The sequence below is a fragment of the Eurosta solidaginis genome, chromosome 1, assembly GCF_040869045.1.
Source record: "Eurosta solidaginis isolate ZX-2024a chromosome 1, ASM4086904v1, whole genome shotgun sequence".
In the NCBI taxonomy this organism is placed as follows: Eukaryota; Metazoa; Arthropoda; class Insecta; order Diptera; family Tephritidae; genus Eurosta; species Eurosta solidaginis.
This window is the reverse complement of record NC_090319.1, coordinates 93,821,786-93,843,060: the sequence shown is the minus strand read 5'-3', so window position 1 is coordinate 93,843,060 and position 21,275 is coordinate 93,821,786. Positions and strand designations below refer to the sequence as shown.

At 36.0% G+C, this 21,275-nt stretch overlaps 1 protein-coding gene across 16 annotated transcripts in view; it reads left to right on the top strand.

Annotated features, from left to right (window-relative positions):
- sqz (squeeze) overlaps positions 1-21,275 on the top strand; it is a 62,504-nt gene that overhangs the window by 36,245 nt on the left and 4,984 nt on the right. For all 16 annotated transcript variants that reach the window (XM_067759161.1, XM_067759167.1, XM_067759163.1 and 13 more), the window contains one exon: positions 17,805-18,596. In XM_067759161.1, coding sequence (XP_067615262.1) covers positions 18,054-18,596 — 543 coding nt within the window. In that variant the 5' untranslated portion in view covers positions 17,805-18,053. The remainder of the gene's footprint in view (positions 1-17,804; positions 18,597-21,275) is intronic.

Sequence of the window (21,275 nt, the reverse complement as noted above, 5' to 3'; positions counted from 1 at the left end):
CTTTTTTGGGTGTTTCATTGGGGACTGATGGGGGCACTGGTTTCGGTTTTGTTAGATTCCTTGCAAAAAATGCGATTGGTTACGAATGCTTCCACTACTGTTGGAGCAAGACATTATCTCAACTGAAAATGTATTGACTTTTACTTAGGTAGGTTTTTAATATGTATATACATAGGTATGGATGCGTAGTAGAGATATACGCCGCCGCCCTTTCATTCTAAAATATCGTTTTGATTTAACGAAGACCATTGAAATCAATGACGTCTGCAAACTTTGGTCTACATTTTAAAAAAATTTATCCAGGGTCCTTGTACAATTTTAATTATGTAGATGCGCCGAGGATTATACGATTTTCACCCATTCCGCGATGACATCCACTTAGACGAGGGCAGCATCATTGGCCGTATAGTCACTCCGTTTCAACACGTTTCAAGGTGTTTCTCTGGTGTAGTTCAGCAGCATAGCGCGACAAAAGCATCCCTTGGAAAGTCTTCGGAGCTTCACCTAGAGCTTCTAGGAAAGTGACGTCGACGAAGGTATGAGTTCGAAGTCGTAGTCCTATACCTTCTGTGCTAGCATATGGTGTGAGGGTCAGGAGGCGTGATAGTGACTGGTGCTCGGGATTGCTACCGTTCGCACATCGGGAATTGTAACTCTTAAAAACAGCCGAAAATACTGGAGGCGCCCTGTGCCACGAGAGTCATGAGTATTAATATACCATTAACAGCAACCGTAAGTCGCCTTTGTGCGTTGCCGCCAAGGAGCCCCCCATGATTTAAAGAAATTGTGTTCGCGACGCTTATTAGGAGTTAACCCTAGGTGAAACTATGTTTTGCACGGGATATACAGACAAAAGTGTGGCTATTTTATGTATCTCTATTTCTTTTCAGCAGACGCAGCAGTACCAATTCCAAAGACCGGGGTTAGGTTCGAAGCCTCTCTGGAGTAAGTGAACGAGGGACAATCCCTACGCAACGAGATACTCCTGAAAATTTTTGAACGGTCTGCGAGGTCTTGAGGCAAAAACCCCGGATCATTCCGAAATGGCCAACACGTTGACTTCATTAAATACATACAAACAAAACCTTTCCTAAATACTATTTTTTTAAATAGAAAAATCGAGCTTTTTAAAGTAAGAACACCGGCGTCTGCCGGCGCGCCGCCCACGGTATATAATAGAGCCTACGCCGCCGCCGCCGCTGCCGATAAAGTGATCGTCGCGTAAACCTCTAGTGCGTAGATATCTAGACAAGCTATTTTTAATAAAATTCCGATATTCCTCGGGTCTAACGAATGATTGCGTTTCTAGTGTCCCCTAGTTGCTTGCAATAGTTATCAGGGATGCGTCCTTCGGCGGAACCTCAGTATGCTCTTTATAGGTTGAATATCTGACTTCAAGAGCGACCTTGAAGAAAAGTCACCAACTAGGGATACAAATTTCTGTTTCGAAACTAGACCTTAAGTGCCAAATAAGTACTAGTTCGCTAGTAACTAGATCTTCTAGAGTTATACAATCGACAGTTTGGATTTTTGTATTTGATATTTAAAATACATTTGAGAAATAGTCCACCATCAAAAAAACTGCTACCAGCTTAAGGAGTTACCACTATGGGTATGCCTTTTTTCCCACATTTTCCCACCGGTTCGGAACTATCCAAAAGGAGGATAATATCGTCCTAGAAGCCACATGTAAATTTAAGGTCCGGTTCTGACCGAAATATTACCAAGATCTAAACTATAAATTTTTACACTAGTTCGGAATTATCGAAAAAGTGCCAATAAAGCAACTAGCTCTAAAGTGAAAATTTCTCTCTAGTTCCGAACTAGAGAAAAGCGGTGACAATTTCCACCGCCTAGGGCGCGCTATGTTGAAGTCGCCAGTTGAAAGCATGTAAAAGAGATAGATGGCGAACCTGATAGTGGTTCCTAATGCACTAGAAGCAAAGAAGATTTTCCGTGCAGGGTAATTATACACACATACATTTTCTATCATATTAAAATCTGACGACTGTGGTTGTCAGCTGAAACGTTCGATCTTGTCCGAAGCAGTATTTTCCTCGTTTTCCTAGTTTGCACATGAGTTTAGGTTTATTATCCTACTAAGATATAGGAAGCTAGTTCAAAAATTTGAAGTTTCGAAGTTGTGAGTACCTCCGGGCTTCTCAATTCAGTATCTACCAAACTGCGTACTCGATTTACCAATTTCTAGTACTTCCACTAATAAACGAGAAAAGCCTTTGGAACAGAAGTTACGCCAAAAGGGACTGGGTAATGTTTATAAAATACATCATCAACGTTTTAGGCTGACCATCATAGTTTTTTGTGGTCAATCCAATAAAGTCCTTAAGCCTAGACGTGGGGGTGGCTATCGATAACAGATATTCAAGCAATAAAGACCAACTTTGGAGACCGGCAAAAAGGCATATCTTCCAAATCCTACCAAAAACTAGGGAATTGCACGACCAGGCATTGCTAAACAGCTAGCGAAATTAATGGATAATTAGATAGATATTGAGCTGAATAACATTCAACCATTTCTATTGACCCTTTCATGAAATCTCGATGACATTCAGGTCGAGCTTTTCATCCAGTTTGAGATGTGACATCAAGTTTTAATGTTAAGATAAATATATGTTTTCTGGATAGTTCTTTGTAGCTAAAATACACTGTTGTTGTTGTTGTTCTACCGATAAATTCACTCCGCCAAGGTTTCAGGGAGTGTTATCGATGTTCATGGTCCTTTGCCAGATATAGATGCGCTACGTTTCGGTAACCACATTGGACCTTCTAACCCATCTCGTCTTCCTTCCCCTAGTTCCATGAGTAAATTGGGTTCGCCAGAGTCTCGCTTGCTAAATAAACAGCATTCGCCCCGGTTAGGTAAGATTAACAATTGGGTTGGAAAAACTATAAATTGCGCTGGCAACCCCTTGAAAGGGCCATTTAAATCTTGCTGAAATACACTCGAAATGCTTTTAAACCACCACCGGGAAGTGATATCCTCGGTATGGTAATGGGTTTTCTTTAGTCGAATGGAAGGATTAGGAACTTGTCAAATGCTGAAGAAGCATTGCCAACTCAACTAAATTATGTTTTCGAAATTCTAAATTTTAACAAATCATCACCTCATGATTTGTTTGTCCCCCTCCAACATAACGTGCATTACGTCGTCTTTTTTTGCTCTGGGTACAACATTTACTCGGCCTCCTAGTCACTTTGGAAGGCGAATGTACGCGAAGCACCTTTTATTATGGTGTCAGTAAACTAGTGTTCTGTTGCTGCAACCGGGTTGGGTGTCCTCCGACTTCACTACACATAAGATTGAAGCCAGGCCTTTGGAAGTTTGGAAAAACTCTCTTAAGCCTTAACAACTTAACTACATTGTACCTGCTAAGTTGAAGAGTGGTAGCAGTTTATTTGGTTAGTCCTTTAACATTCTGATCTTTCTTAAGACCTCAAAATTTCGATAGATATCTGCCTATGGGAATACATACTACAATCAAGAACTGAGGAACTGCTTCGTCGTTTCGTCCATTTCAACGGGAGTCGCAGCGTTTGTATGAGTAAACCGAAATCTCTTTGCTACCTCCTTCCATTTTTAACGGGCATCAAATTCCAAAAAAGTGCAACGTTTTATGTGATCCATCCTAATTTGTAGCCTTTTTAAGTGTTTCCACCTACCTATGTACCTTTTTCTGCAATTACTGGCCAATTTTTTTCGCAACGTGTGTGAATTTCACTTTTTTGTGCAGCGGCAATTGCAGTCATTCTGTTTTCTGTGATCGAACTTTGAATTTGGTGCTTTAAGTAGTTGTTGTTTTTGTTGTACACACGTTTTCTCATACATAGTTATACGTTTATATTAAAACTTCATAGCTATGAAATGCCGTGTCTGATTGATGAAAGCTTCAGCAAATATTTACTAGGGCCGCTCATTGAGAAAGGTGGAATTGGATAAATCTTTTAAAATCAACTTCTAAATTTTAAGCTTATGTGAGGGAACCTTTGAACAAAATATTTTTTGTTCACCCTTATTTTGGCTGAAACTTGGCTTTTTAAAAATTGCTTGCCGTTTCAGACTCGGCCGTAATGTCCTCGCAGGCAAAACACGCCAAGTATTTATTTTCATTTATTTTTTAAAAAGCCACTGTGTGAAAACTCCTCAGAGCTCAAAAGGTCATCAAAAGGAACTATAGAACTTCTCGACCAAAGTAACGACATGCAACAACATGGATGTCAAATAACCAAGTCACAGCAAAGAAAAAAAACCGATGTCGATTGTATTTAAGGGAGGTTCTTCGGAACTTTTTATTTTGCAGCTCCTTTTATCGTACGATTCTCTCAACTGTCGAATAAATAATTTAAATATTCAGAATAGCAAAATCTTCTTTATTTACACTACTTTGGTAGTAGTATTTCACAATTAAAGAACTCGCATACTTCACTTACAGCATGTCAAAATAAAACTGATTGATTATTCCTCGGCATGCGCTGCTTTTATACTCTCAGTTGCATCATTCGCCTATTTCTTCTAGGGTCTAGACTTTTTCCGTACAGCTGCTTATTTATTTCTCATTTCTGTAACTGATATTCACGTTGCGTATAGATGTGTGAGTAATAACTTGTGTTCTTAGGTGATGATTACATGATGTGTGACTGTTTCTCTATCTTCGTTGCTCTTGGCTTCCGACCACGGTTGCCACACCATGTTTCTATTTCGGACCAAAATTCATCGAAAAAAAGGACCAAACCTCAAAGAAATAGATCAAATTCTTGTATTATATAATTTGTTTGTATTATTAATTTGTAATTCGCAAATTCAAAAATGTGTCGAATTCTTTGTGAAAGCTTGAATTTCGGGTTATTTCCATGGTTTTCTACAAATTTCAAAAATTTGGATTAAACGAGTAGAAGGCTTTGTGAATTGCCTAAATATATATGTACTAGAAGACCCTGCAGACGTTGTTCTGCCCTAAATTTGGCCTATCTGCATACATTTTAATAAGCTTTTTTCGTCTGACTCTGCCCTCCCCCCTCTTCACTTTTTCCTAATCCTTTTATTCACTCCTCCCTCCGTCTTTTTCGCTTCATCTATCTCCATCTTCGTCTCATTCTAGCTCTTTCTCAATCTCCTCTCTTTTCTCATCTCATTCTTCTGCATCCCTTATTGCCTGTCCCAGAGGGTGGTATGTATTTTATTTCAGTCCCAGTCCCAGTCCCACTCCGAGTCTCAGTCCCAGTCCCACTTCGAGACTCAGTCCCAGTCCTAGTCCTAATCTCAGTCCCAGTCCGTTTCTGGATAATATATTACTCTGTACTAAAGCACTCAACAGCTTTCATTTGATATCCATAGTGTATAAACACTGTCTAGGCATTCACTGGCCCACGTTTTGGCCTATATCTCGAGACCCTGTACGTCGATCGCAACCAAACCTATGTAGTAACCACCGCGTGAGGTTTACGCAACTTGTGTGAAAGCTTGAACAAAATCGACCGACGCATCTCTTCAAACACCGGCGACCAACTAACACACATTTTAGCCTTTCTTTTTATATATGTATATAGATTTTTGATTCAAGGTTCGATTCGAGCTCAAGGCCAGAACAATAATTTTTTTTTCTAATGATAATTATTGTTATTTTTTAATTTTTCTAAATTTGAAAAATTGTATTTTGTTTTTGGAATAGTAAGTAGAAAAATTTTCAGACAACCTGCCATAGCTGCGCAGATATATCCATTTCGAAGGGTGCTAAGCCTTCATCATCAGTACGCTTTAGGCATGCTGCGCTAACCACCGCTGTATAGCTAAATGGTATAAATAGTATAACCACGCCCACTTTTTCGAAAATTTCGAAAAATCCAAAAAGTGCGATAATTTATTACCAAAGACGGATAAAGCGATGAAACTTGCTAGGTGGGTTGACCATATGACGGAGAATAGAAAATTAGTAAAATTTTGGTCAATGGGCGTGGCACCGCCCACTTTTAAAAGAAGGTAATTTAAAAGTTTTGCAAGCTGTAATTTGGCAGTCGTTGAAATATCATGATGAAATTTGGCAGGAACGTTACTCCTATTACTATAAGTATTCTAAATAAAAATTAGCAAAATCGGATGACGAACACGCCCACCTAAAAAAAATATATTAAAAGTCAAATTTTAACAAAAAATTTAATAACTACAGTATATAAGTAAATTATGTCAACATTCAACTCCAGTAATGATATGGTGCAACAAAATACAAAAAAGAAAATTTCAAAATGGGGTTGGCTCCGCCCTTTTTCATTTAATTAGTCTAGAATACTTTTAATGCCATAAGTCGAACAAAAATTTAACAATCCTTGTGAAATTTGGTAAGGGCATGCCTTTTATGACGAGAACTATTTTCTGTGAAAATGGGCGAAATCTGTTGAAGCCACTCCCAGTTTTTATAAACAGTCGACCTTCTGTCCTTCCGCTCGGGCGTTAACACGATAACTTGAACAACTTGGGCGTGAAAATGAAAAGTAGAAGGAAATGAAAAAGTGCTGCAGGCGAAGTCAAAAGCCCTTGGAATCATGGCGGGAATACTGTTCGTGGTATTACATATATAAATAAATTAGCAGTATCCGACAGATGATGTTCTGGGTCACCGTGGTCCACATTTTGGTCGATATCTCGAAAACGTCTTCACATCTACAACTAAAGGCCACTCCCTTTTAAAATCCTCATTAATACCTTTAATTTGATACCCATATCGTACAAACACATTCTAGAGACACCCCTGGTCCACATTTATGGCGATATCTCGAAAAGGCGTCCACCTATAGAACTAAGGCCCACTCCCTTTCAAAATACTCTGTTATACTTTTCATTTGATACCCATCTCATACAAACACATTCCAGGGTTACTCTAGGCTCATTTTCCTGCATGGTGATTTTCCCTTATTTGACAAAGGATGAAGAAAAATCATTCCAAAAAGCGCCACCATTCGTCGACAATTTGGTCCATATTTCCCAAACGTATGTGATATGGAATTAAAAACCACTTATAAACCATCTACGAAACCAACGCAGCTAAGCTCTCAGCTGAGTATGTAATGTTCGGTTACACCCGAACTTAGCCGTCCTTACTTGTTAAGTATTGCGTTTCTACACTTGGATTAGACTGCTTTGGTAAACTACATCATCACACACACTTTCCGTTAATAAAAAGCCTTATATAAATATATGTTTCAACGAAAAACTTTAGAGGAAAGCACGTGCCGCAAGCCAAACTAGTTGCGTTTTATTGACATAAAAATGTTATTATACTCAGCGTGCTTTGCATACAGAGTATATTAACTTTGATTGGATAACGGTTGGTTGTACAGGTATAAAGGAATAGATATAGACTTCCATATATCAAAATCATCAGTATCGAAAACAATTTGATTGAGCCATGTCCGCCCGTCCGTCCCTCCGTTAACACGATAACTTGGGTAAATATTGAGATATCTTCACCAAATTTGGTACACGAGCTTAATATATTTGTATTGAAAATGAGCGAAATCGGATGATAGCCACGCCCACTTTTTATATATATAACTTTTTGGAAAACTCAAAAACCCTGATAATTTAGTAAATAATACACCTAGAATGTTGAAATTTGACATGTGAACTGATATTGAGACTCTTGATGAAAATTTGGAAACATTTTTTAAAATGGGCGTGGCACCGCCTACTTGTGATAAAATCAATTTTACAAATATTATTAGTCATAAATCAAAAATCGTTAAACCTATCGTAGAAAAATTCGCAGGGAGGTTACCTTTACTATAAGGAATGCTTTGAAGAAAAATTAACTAAATCGGTTAAGGACCACGCCCACTTTTATATAAAAGAGTTTTAAAATGGTCGTGGACGAACAAGATAAGCTATATCTTTGCAAAAAAGAGCTTTATATCAATGGTATTTCATTTCCCAAGTGGATTTATAACAATAAATAGGAAAAACTTCAAATTTTAAAAAATGGGCGTGCATCGCCCCTTTTATGACTAAGCAATTTTCTATGTTTCGGGAGCCATAACTCGAATAAAAATTAACGGATCGTAATGAAATTGTGTACATATATTTTCCTTATAGCCGAAAATATTTCTAGTAAAAATGGACGGGATCGGTTAAAGACCACGCCCACTTTTATAAAAAAGATTTTTAAAAGGGTCGTAGACTAGAATAATAACACTGGTTTACAGCCAAAATGCACCAGAGACGCCATTATGAAATTCCTATGTAAAATCACCCCCTGATTCCGAAAATCAAGGTTATTTTTAATTCTATGGTAACGTTTTTGAGATATTTACGAATAACAGTTAAAAAAAAAATTGTGTCCACTTAATAATATTGTAACGAATTTACTGCAAATCCTCTTATTCGCAACCTTCTACTAATGTTCGTATCGCTAAACTGTTGAATAAATAACTCCAATATTTAATAATGCAAAATGGCCTTTATTAAAGTACTTCACAATAACACTGATACTTCACAACCAATAGCTTGCTTAAATGAAACTGATTGTCGCGCCTTTACTGTTGCGGCCTTTTATACCCTGTGATTTCCCCGTTGCATCTTCTAGGCGCTTCCAGAATTTACTTAGTTACTGCTATAAAATTATAACTACAGATGCACGTGCATAGCTTCTCATATGCGCGTGTATTTGTGAGCGACATTTCCACAATTATAATTTCATACTTTTGGGAGCATCTCAGATAAGATATCTGCATGTGTTTGTGCGTCTCTTCTCCGCTGCGTGTACGTACATATGTATGTGTAGACATAATGATTGATCTATTGATGTGCATACAAGTCACTGCTTAGCATCGCTTAGATATGACAGTACCCCTTAGTGTTGCTAATGTTCGTAACAATATATATCTCAAGAACGAATTGGGCAATTCCCAAACGGTTTGAAGCATTTAAAAGGCAATACAATTTTCTATAAACTGTGCGTACAACACTTTTTGCTTGGCCCTGTAGATTCAAAGATAACGAACAATCTTTACCGATTTTTGCAATTTTTTTTGTAAAATTATAAAAAAATTTGTACTTTGCGAGGAAGGATCTCGAAAACTTTTGATTTTTTTGCAGATTTTTTTTCTCTCTCTAAGCTCTGTTTTATTACAAAAAAATAAGCTTTCATTCAACAAAATCGTTATAAGCATTCAAATAAATATATCGATATAGTAAAACTTAAGTACCCTACAAATAATAGCATATGTACATATGATTCTGTCTTAACTCTATGATCTTATTTTATAATTAAAAAAGTTATGTGTCTTGTCTTGACGCTTATTTAGATGAGGATCGGTTTCTCTTATGAGAAACCAACAGTAGTCACCCATCATAGCGACATCCCAAAATCCTTGATACCGACTTTCAATAATTTTCATTTGCTGGTGAAATCTTTCGCCATGCTCGTCACTTTCGTTGCCAAGATTTTGTGGAAAAAAATTTAAATGGGAGTGTAGAAAGTGAATTTTTAAAGACATATTTACTCCTGAAAGAAAATAAAAAATATATTAGATAAATACACAAGTGACACATTAGTATATATATAATTTTCTTAGGCTGGATTTATCTTTCAATTCAGAACAAATTTTTTGTTTACATTTTTCTCGTTCTTGTTTGTTCGGAACTGGACGATGAATTCAGATTTAGGGCTATATATTCTCATGTAAATTTAACAATTTTCATAAAAATTTTTTCTTTATCGGGCAGATAGGTTTTAAAGTTAACTGACAAAACGGTCTAAAATACGTTTTTTTATTTACTCATTTCCGCATAGTTTTTGATTAAGTCGTTTACTATTATCTCGTAGCTAGGACTTTTGTGTTTGCCTAAAAAAGAAGTAACGACCTTTTCAAAAGAATCCCACGCTGCTGCCTCCACTGGTGACAATAGTTCTTTGAAATGGTTATTGGTCATCATTTTCCTTAATTGCGGTCCCACAAAAATCCATTCCCTTATTTTTGCTTCTGAAATCTCTGGAAAGATTGTCTTTAAATGATGAAAAGCTTCGCCTTCTTTGTCCAAAGCCTTGACAAAGTTTTTGATAAGGCCGAGTTTGATGTGGATGTTATCCATATATATATTCATATTATATTTTTTAAGTAAATGACGGGTTATAAACTGCAATTAAAACTGAACAGTATCCGGCGAGTCTTGCAGATATTATGAAGGAACAAGGCGCATGTACTTATTTATACTTAGATCAAGTAAAAATTCAAGCCTACCTAGACAAAAAGGTTCCCTAGTTCTACAAAGAAAACACTACCTGCCTTAAAAATATGCCCTTGCTTGAAATGTACCTGGGTTTGAGAAAACGACACTAACAGTTTTTTGTGTCTAATAACCCTTCGAAAATCTACCTGCTAACTGATATACGAATACTAACACATACATATGTACCAGCAGGGTTTTTAAGTATTACATGGATATATTTACTTGAATGTTTATAACTTTTGTATTACTCCATCGATTTTGTTGAATGAAAGCTAATTTTTTTTGTAATAAAACAGAGATTAGAGAGAAAAAAATCTGCAAAAAAATAAAAAGTGTTCGAGATCCTTCCTCGCAAAGTACAAATTTTTTTACATTTTTACAAAAAAAAATTGAAAAAATACGTAATGATTGTTCGTTATCTTTGAATCTGCAGGGCCTAGCAAAAAGTGTTGTATGCACTGTTTATAGCAAATTTTATTACCTTTAAAGCATCAAACCGTTTTGGAATTGCTCAATTCGTTCTTGAGATATATATGATTAAGTGGACCCAATTTATTATTATTTTTTTTTGGAAAAAAACGTTTTTCGTAAATATCTCAAAAACGTTACCATATAATTAAAAATAACCTTGATTTTCGGAATCAGGGGGTGATTTTACATAGGAATTTCATAATGGTGTCTCTGGTGCAGAAAAAAATTGGAATTTGTGATCCAGTGTAAGCTATAACTTAGCAAAAAATAGTTTTGAATCAATGATATTTCACTTATCAAGTTTTATTGTAAGAAGAAATGGGAGAGACATTTTTTTTTAACGGGCGCACAGTGTCGCGAAGCGTCCAAAAGTTAAAAAGTTCATCGATAGATATTTCTATAAAACTTTGACAAACGATACGGAATACATCCATTAAATTATTTCGAACAGATTTTTAATAATAGACTTGCGCGCTTTTATTGGGACTTCCTTAAACCTGGAATTTTGTTAATTGATAATTTTGCCCACGGTTTTTTTATGAAAAAGGTCACTGAAACAAACTTAAATTCAGAGCTTGTTAGTACATGTAAATATCTCAAATGAGGTTGTTGTTATATTTGGAAGTTTTCCATACATGGCAACCCTACTTTTTTATTTGTTCATCGATCAGGTGATGAGTACCGTTACCTTTTATAAGTGAGAAAAATTAAGTGAATTTTTATTCGAAGTTAAAAGTTTAAAAAGAGAATAAAAAAACTCATCCTAACTCGCATCACAATTTTTGGATATATTGTCACAAGTAATGTTAGCTCAAAAATTAAGACTAGTGAGAATGTGCCCTAAGTTGGGATATTTACACTTTTTTACTTTATAGTGATACCTGCTATTACCGTATTTTGAATTTAAATATATTAAAGGTATTGTTAAATTTCTAAATAGAAACACAAACAAAAATTATTATCTACTAATTCATGTTTTATTTGCAATTGAGGGCAGGATAAACGTTAGTAGCATGCATATTGAAGTCGAATAAGAACGTGAATGAGACTTCGTTTTAAAAGATTGCATTATCGACTTTTTCCCAAAACATTTTTATTTTTGTGGGCGTGTTTAAGGCTCAATCTCTATGAAATTTTACCTGTTGACTTTTCAGGTTAGCACAAATGTATGTACCAAGTTTCATTATAATCGCTACAGTTTTAGTTTTACCGCCCACTAGTGTAGGGGCGTGGCAGTCGTCCAATTTTGATTATATTTACAATTTTTTTATCGTAAGTGTAGGCTCCATGATGAACTACAGCGAAATTGCAGCACGACAAGTAGTTTTGGCCGCGCTTATATGGGATCGCGACACTGCGGGGCGGTGCCACGTGTTATGTAGAAAGGTAGTTTATCTGAAATGAAATGTACAATTCAAGCTCACGCTGAGTATATAATGTTCTGTTACACCCGAACTTAGACACCTTTACTTGTTTTTATACTAAATCTCTCCAGAGCTCGGTTCTATCAATTTAATCATAAAATAAGTACTAAAAGTTAAAAAAAAAAATAAATTGTTTGATGTGTGTTCCAATTTGTTGGACGGCCATAACCGTTTAAACGGTTAAGCGCCAATTAAGTCAGTAAGTAAGTGTTCCAATTTTACGTAAATTTAATTCTTTACTCTTTAGTTTACCAATACACCCTTACGCTTCAAATTTCTAATCTATGGCCTAGATTCGGTAAGTGCGCGTTTTGAAATGTACAATTTTTTCCATATGACTTGTTTTAGAGAAAAATATACATTTCAAAACTCACATTTATTGAAGCTAGTCACAGTCCTCAGATTAACCATTGAAAAATCTTAAAAGTTTCAACTGTGTAGTAATGGAATTTTGATTACAGTTAACTAGGTACGAGAAATAAGCTAACCATTTTATTATTAAAGTTTCTGCGGTTCTGCTCTCCATCGGAAATAATTTGACATAAACAATTATATCAGTTCTACGTTGTGAATATGTAAAGTTAACGCTTTCAGAAAATATTTCCTTAAGTTTAAGCTAGCCCAACCCTCGATATTTTAAAACAAACAAGTGTAATAAATTTAATTAACCCGTATTAAATTAGCATTAAATATTGTGCAATTTAGTACGGTCTCGTTTTTTGATTGGGCTGGAAAGGTCGGGCTAGCTTAAGAGACCTGAAAATCGCGTGAGGTGTACGCAAGAAGACACTTTCCAGAGTGAGCCAACGAGTAAAATAAATGCTTAGTACATATCTTGTGTGGCTAAACACCTTAAACCTTAATTTTCTTTGGACTGTGTAAGAAAAATTTAAATATCGATATCCCAAACGAAAAGTCAAACTTTCAAAAATTTTTAATAGGATATCTTTGTAAAAAATTTTTAATGGTCACTTTTTGTTTGGACGTCGATATATTGCTTCAAAAATAACTTGAACATAAATAAAGGGAGTGGCGATTGCACTTATTATAAAACAAATTAGTCTCATGCTTTAATTTAGTTTTCAATACAAGAATGGCCTCATCAATGGCAAGTTCCGTCAAATTTCAAATGATGTTCACGTGCATTTGCAACAACTTTTTTTTTAAGCTCCAATAGTGACTAAAATCTATCACGAAAAGTGTTTGATAACCGATCGAAATATCTTGTCACTAAAACAATATTTTCTCATTAGACGCTTGTTTCAACAACAATTAAGGAAAATTGGTTTACTTCAAGATACAAAACTTTTCTAAATTATCTGCCAGGTGAAATGCCATTGTTCTGCTACATTTTAATGACAGCAATTTTTTTTGGTAAGAAATTAATTGAGGTAAATTGAAAATTGTATAAGGGTTAATGAAGGTGTGAAAAATTGTGTGGGCAGTGTTGTACATTTCACAAGAAACAGAAGTACCAAAATCTTTGTTACAGCCTAAAAAGGACCAACATTTAAAAAAAAGGGACCAGTGGGCCAAATGGGGTTGGAAAGAACCATTTTTGGTCCAAATGGACCAAGGTGGCAACCGTGCTTCCGACTACATGTAGTTATGTGAAATAGTAACGTGAACCAGATACGGATAGAAATTTAACATGCAAATGCAACAACGTTGTGATCCTGATATTTATCTGGTTCAATTTCTGATCCGTATAGCAGTTCTGTTCGTTTCGTTTTCTATAGTAGTTTTTTTTGACAGCTAACCACTTTTGAATTGGTAGCACTCAGTGCACAACTATATGGTTGGTACATCTGTACAGCAACAACATACCTTTGTTCAGATTGTCAAAATCAGCGTGTTGGTGTTAGACGAATGGAATGGAATGAAAACATAAAACTTAGCAACTTTTGTGTGTAGTAAGAAAGTGTTTCGTTTTGAGTTTGCCATCTCCTTCTGACAATCCCTACTCCAGTGAAATGGAAAAAATAAAATCAGCTGATGAGATGAGCCAACCATATAGATGAGCCATGGTAGCACTCAAATAAATATGTGTACGTATGTGTATACATAAAACATTTCGCCATATTTAAAAGCAAAAACACGGAAAGAGTAAACAACTTGAAGAAAATGTAAGGAAAATAAATAGTTTGTTTACATGCGAAACTATTTAAATGTTAATAATTCTATCAGTATTTTCAATTTTTGTGTACGCTTCTTCTTCTTATTTTCAATAAAACAGATGTTTTACATTAGTGCTGTCAGCTCTCATAAAGTTGACCCAGATCCTTCCAATGAGATTTGATCGTGAGCCAGAGCTCGATAACTCAATGGAAGGCTCCTATTCTCTTCGCTCTTAGCTTCACTGTTTACATGTATGTGTGATAGTTTGCTTTGATGTTCACATATATGTGTTTCTGCTTGCTTTGTTGTTGTCTTGCATTTATTTACTAGCAGCATAGTGATGTATCGAAATGCTAATATTCGCCACAGTATTATAAACTAAGTCCCTTATGGTGCGCAAACCACTAATAAGATATACGTTTGCCAATAATAAGATATACGTGCGCATCGGATCTATATGCGGAAAAGCACTATCAGCATCGATAAGACTACTCAAAACCTATCGACATAGTTTGCAGCGCTCTCACAAAGTCTTGGACTGGAAAAAAAAGTTATTTGGAGCTGCTGGTTTCGGAACTAGAACCAAAATATCGTTAGTGGTAAGATTGTAGCCAATACACTATTTTCGCAATTCAAGAAAAGGAATCATCTATCGCCATGGAGACAGATTTTCTTTACGCTTTTGAAATCGATACTCTGAAAACGATTTTTAAAGGTTCGGTGTTGAAGGAAATAAGCAGGCGGTCAGCCCAGTTAGTTGACCCCCCACAATCAGGGAATAATTGAGGCAGCAAACAAAGTTTAGATAGGAGGGAGACAACATGACTCGCGATCAGACGTGCCTCCTGGAAATAATCATGGAATCTGGCCGAACAACTTGTGTCGATTTGGCTTATTGAAGGAGATTACGAAGCATTTGATCTGCGATACCATTTCCAGCGAAAAAGCAAGTTCCTCATTTTACTAGGTGATCTCGATATGTTAGCGATAGTATTAAAAAATAAATCTGTAAAACAATCCCAGAATGGTGCCGAAGTGGTCCTGAAATAGACCCGAACACAACTTAAACTGGTCACAGATTGATTTAGAAAAAAAAAACTTTAATAATCCCAGATAAAGTGTATTTTAATGCCGATACTCCGTGTTGCTTGGAAAGTGGGTTACGCAACCTGTAGCGATTCGCTGTGCTTTTAACTAACACTTTTAATATTGTGATGTCCTACGAACTGGCGATTGCCCCCCTTTGCAGATCTTTTAAACGCGTTATTAACTACTTCAGTCCGTCCATTTCAGGTGGTCCTGAAATAGTATCTGCCTTAAAGAAATTAAACTAAATTTATAGAGGCCAAACTTGAGCGCTGCTGGATACCAACTGGCCCCGTCTGCATCCGATTAGCAGCAGTTTCGGAGTAGTCATTAAACCAGTAGTTCGAAACTGGTGCTTTGAGTGACTGTCTACCATTTTCGCTGCAGTGCGGTTACACACTTAAACAAAGCCTAACGTACTTGGGCAAGGCTCAAATGTATAATTTTAGACTTGTAACCCCAGCGGGTTAGGGGTTTAGAATATACCCGCGGCAGGTATGCCTGGCGTAAGAGGAGACTAAACTACCCAAATGATGCAAGGGGTTGTAAAGCGCAATCCTTTCAAGGGGTTATAGCTTCTCCAACCCAATTGCCCACCTCATCTAACCATGGTGAAACCTATTTCTTCAGCAGCCGAGGCACTGGCGACCCCAAGTTTCATGTAACTAGGGGGTGAGGGAGGGATGGCCTAGAGGAGGTTCAATGTGGTCTATTAAATCGTTCCCGAGATGGTCGGGCATGTACCCTTAATGGTGCTTGTTACCGGAACGTACCGGATCAATATCCGGCGAAGGACCATCAGCGTCGATAACACGTCCCAAAACCTCCGGGAAGTGTCTTTATCGCTACAACAACAACACAAATACATATAAACCAGTTTTTTTGATGTAAAATTAGTAATTCAATAAAAGAACAAGTAAAGGTGTCTAAGTTCGGGTGTAACCGAACATTATATACTCAGCGTGAGCTTCAATTGCACATTTCATTTCAGATAAATTACTTTTCTACATAACACGTGGCACCGCCCGTTTAACAAATAATGTCTCCCTATTTCCTCTTACAATAAAACTTGATAAGTGAAATATCATTGATTCAAAAATATTTTTTGCTAAGTTATAGCTTATTATTCTAGTCTACGACCCTTTTAAACTTGTTTTATATATGTAAGTTGCCGTGGTCTTTAACCGGTCCCGTCCATTTTTACTAGAAATATTTTCTGCTATAAAGAAGATATGTGTACACAATTTCATTACGATATGTTAATTTTTCTTCGAGTTATGGCTCCCGAAACATAGAAAATTGCTTAGTCATAAAAGGGGCGGTGCCACACCCATTTTCAAAAATTTTTGTGTTTTCAAATTTAATGTTATAATTCAATTTAGAAAGTAAAATTCTATTGCTACAAAGCTCTTTTTTGCTAAGATATAGCTTATTATTTTCGTCTATGACCCTTTTAAAAATCTTTTATATAAAAGTGGGCGTGGTCTTTAACCGATCTCGTTAACTTTTCTTCTAGAAAAATTTTCTGCTATAGGGAAAATTTGTGTACCCAATTTTATTACGATCCGTTAATTTTTCTTCGAGTTATGGCTCCCGAAACATAGAAAATTGCATAGTCATAAAAGGGGCGGTGTCACGCCCATTTTTTAAAATTTGAAGTTTTTCCTATTTATTGTTATAAAGCCACTTGGGAAATGAAATACCATTGCTATAAAGCTCCTTTTTGCAAAGATAAATCTTATTTTATTCGTCCACGACCCTTTTAAAAATCTTTTATATAAAAGTGGGCGTGGTCCTTAACCGATTTCGTTAATTTATCTTCAAAGTATTCCTTATAGTAAAGGTAACCTCTCTGCCGAATTTTGTTACGATAGGTTTAACGATTTTTGATTTATGATTAATAATATTTGTAAAATTGATTTTATCACAAGTAGGCGGTGCCACGCCGATTAAAAAAAAAAAAATTCACATTTTTACCAAGAGTCTCAATGTCAGTCCACACGTCAAATTTCAACATTCTAGGTGTTTTATTTACTAAATAATCAGGGTTTTTGTGTTTTCCAAAATGTTATATATATAAAAAGTGGGTGTGGTTATCATCCGATTTCGCTCATTTTCAATACCAATGTATTCTGTGTCCAGCTCGTGTACCAAATTTGGTGAAGATATCTCAATATTTACTCAAGTTATCGTGTTAACGGACAGACGGACGGACATGACTCAATACAATTTTTTTCGGTACTGATGATTTTGATATATGGAAGTATATATCTATCTCGATTCCTTTATACCTGTACAACCAACCGTTATCCAATCAAAATTAATATACTCTGTGTGCAAAGCACGCTGAGTATAAAAATACCTTGGGCAGCGGCAATGAACTTCCAATTAACATACTAACTGAATTCAACCACCTAAACATTTTCGTGTAAAATGCTTACTGACCAATTTTCTCTTTCTACTTTCAGCTGACCCATCGAATAGTGAGCTGGAAAAAAATTGTGACTGGCGCCACCAAAAAAAAAAAAGAAAAACAATTTTAACTGACGACCAAATCAAGCAGAAAGAAGTTTACCAGCAGTTTTTTGCTTACGGCCTTTTGTAAAGCACGCGTGCTGTAACCTCGTCTGTTGTAATTTCAAATAATTGCGTAATATACGCATATACAAAAACAACACAGTCAATACGCAGCGTGTCAAATTAGCACGATTCCAGCAATGGCTGAGTTACCTATACCCACAAGTGATTATTTGCATCGTTCGATCGATCAATTACGTTCGATGAATGAGAGGAATGTTCTCTCATCGTTGAGTCATCATCTCACACCGATGGAGTTGCGTAATGCCGCACAATTGGCAGCACACGATTATAAACCATTCAATATAAATGAATTTCGTCAAAATGTTGAACGTTTGGATTATTCGTTAAAGAATGGTATTATACAGCAGCAACAACAATTGCTTGCTGACCACCAACTTCAGCAGCAGCAACAGCAGCAGCAACAACAACAACAACTTCAGCAACAAGCAATGGAACAACAACAGCAGCAGCAGCACCATCAACAACAACAAGCACAAGCTCAGCAACAAGCAGCGCACCAACAGCAGCAGCAGCAGCAACAACAACAACAACAACAACAACAACAACAACAACAACAACAACAACAGCAACAACAACAACAACAGTTGCAGTTGAAGCAATCATATAGTCCACCAAACTCACCGGCTACACCCACCATGACCGAACAGCCGGAGCAAAAGGTAAGTGGAAATGCTGTTAAATACGTAAAATAAGATAGACAATAAGATAAATCTATATACAATAGCTAACAAAAAAGTAGCAGTGGCAATTTTTAAGCAAAACCATCTCAAAAATGCTTTCGAAAGTAAACAGTTTTTAACCCCATCAATTTTAGTCTAAAAAGGGTTTTCGAAAAACTTCGAACTTTTTTTGGAGTTACATAATTTTTTTTGAGAATACAGTTTTTTAACCCAATCAATTTTAGTCCAATAAAATATAAGTTATTGGTCTCGAAATTCGCATCGATTTTTGACTATTTTGTTCCGAAGGGGATTTTAGATTTTTATTTATATAGAAGAATTTTGAGAGGCCTATAACATGTACTTTGTAAGATTTTAATTCATTGGGTTACAAATCTGTATGCTCAAAAAGATTAAGAAACCTCCAAATAAAGGACTGGTTTTTCAGTGCAAGTTCAACTCAGTTTGTCAGTTAAACTACGCTTAAACTTATTCTGCAGTTTTTCAGTATACTTTAACTGAGCTTAAGCTGCCGATCTGGCTGGGTTAAACTCTAGTTAACCTAGCAGTTATTTGCGTTCATTCGAAATGGCGTCGAATATACCCCACAAGCATTTGGGCTTGAGTACCATTAGATATGATGTTGATAACTAAGCATACTTCTAAAATCTCAAGAGTTGTTTCGAAACAGTGGCTCCACTTCGGAACCATAGCGTACTCAGCAAAAGAGGGAATTTTTTATAAAACAAAAAATGCTATTATTTATTTAATAATTTGGGAAAAATTTAAACAACGTGACATCAGGACGGACAAGGCGACCTAGGTATAATCGCAACAGCTGTCGCCTTGTCCGTCCTGATGTCACGTTGTTTAAATTTGACCCAAATTATTAAATAAATTATAAATTAAAAATTGCTTGAAATAAATGTTTTCAAACATTTAAAAGCAATAACGTCAATCCCCGCTTAAACTCATACATGCTATTATTTAAGTTGAAAAAATTTAATTCCCAACTTGTGGTTCTCTAACTGGACTCGAATGTAAGATTCCATACCACAGTATTTTCACGAAAATAAAATAAAATATATATAATTTATTTTTGTTTAATTACGCTTCATTACTGCTATCAACCAGGTGTTTATTTGTCACAATAAACAGCTGTTGGTTTTGGTGGTACCTGATTGGAGATTTTGTTTCTAACTCCACCACAACTCGATATCCAATGTAGGATATCAACTGGAGAAATGTGTTGAATAGGCCGGGTCGATTTGTGGGGAGGCAAAACAATCGCCCATTGCTCTGTGAAAATCATATTCAAGGGATCAAAATAAGAAACTTTGCCGAAGGAACCATAACTCTAAAACGAATTCTGATGTCGCGCGCCCCCCCCCCCCCCCCCCCCCCTTTGGGTCGTAGGGGAAAATTTTGAAAAATCCCACTTTGAAATGCCTATGTTTTTTCTTTTTGGAGTTTATTTTTCTCTTTAGAAATTTATTTAGTCAGAACATATGTAAATGAAAAAATGAATTTAACTTAGTAATAGAAAAGAAATTAAAAAAAAAATTATTAGAAATTAGCGTTTTTACAACCCCCTTTTAAAACCAAGGCATCACTGTGATGCATTTGCATGTCGTAAACATAGTTGTGTGGGTTTTTTATTCAACCGTTTTAAAAAATGAAGGTATCACTGTGACACAATTGCAGATCGTAAAATTGCTTGTGTTGTTTTTTTTTAAGCCACCACAAGACACAGCAGGTAGAATTGAAATTGCCTCTACCCAAAAGTTCGACCCAAATTGGGGGACATCAGAATTCGTTTTAGAGGTATGGTTCCTTCGGCAAAGTTTCTTATTTTGATCCCTAGAATACGATTTTCACAGAGCAATGAGCGATTTTTAAATCGACCCGCCCTAGTGTTGAATATTCATTTTAGAACTGTATATTTCTCAAAATCTCTTAAAGGTCGGAAAATAATTTAAGAATGACGTCTTTAGGAAGTTTTCGACGATGGAGATTGGAGAAATATACAATTTACAAAATTTCTCAAAGGTTGGATAGTGATTGGAGAATGAAGTTGGATATCAACTAGAGAACTATCTGATTTAAGAATAATTAAATAATGATGTTGGATATCACCTCCGGAACTAGATATATTTCGAACGAGAAATTTTTTTTCCATGTTTGTGGGGTAAACAAAGTCCAGCTGTTGCCGTATCTACAAATTATCTAGATATTAAAAAACCAATGCTGCCGCACAAAAAAGCCAACCCCAAAGGCGACCTTAAACTGTGACTGAAAAACTGCTCAGTAGTTTAACCGGAGTTTAAATTTGACTAGAATTTAAGCAAACTCAGTTTAAGCTTAGCTTAACCAACTACAGAAAAACCGGGCCAAAAAGTTTGAAATTTTCTCGAATGTTCGAATTTTTCCGAAAACTTTTTTGAGACTAAAATTGGTTGGGCTTCAAAACTGCATACTCAACAAATTCGAAATTTTCGAATTTTTTCGAAAATCTTTTTTTAGATTGGTTAGCCTAGTTTCAGTTACACAATTCATAGACCCTTTTTCTGCTTTCTGTTTGCTACTGAACGGTTGCTCCTAAACGGGTTGACCTATCGTTTCCAAATTTAACACACATCGAAAATCTCCCATACAAGTGGTATCTTTCGAAAAGGGAGA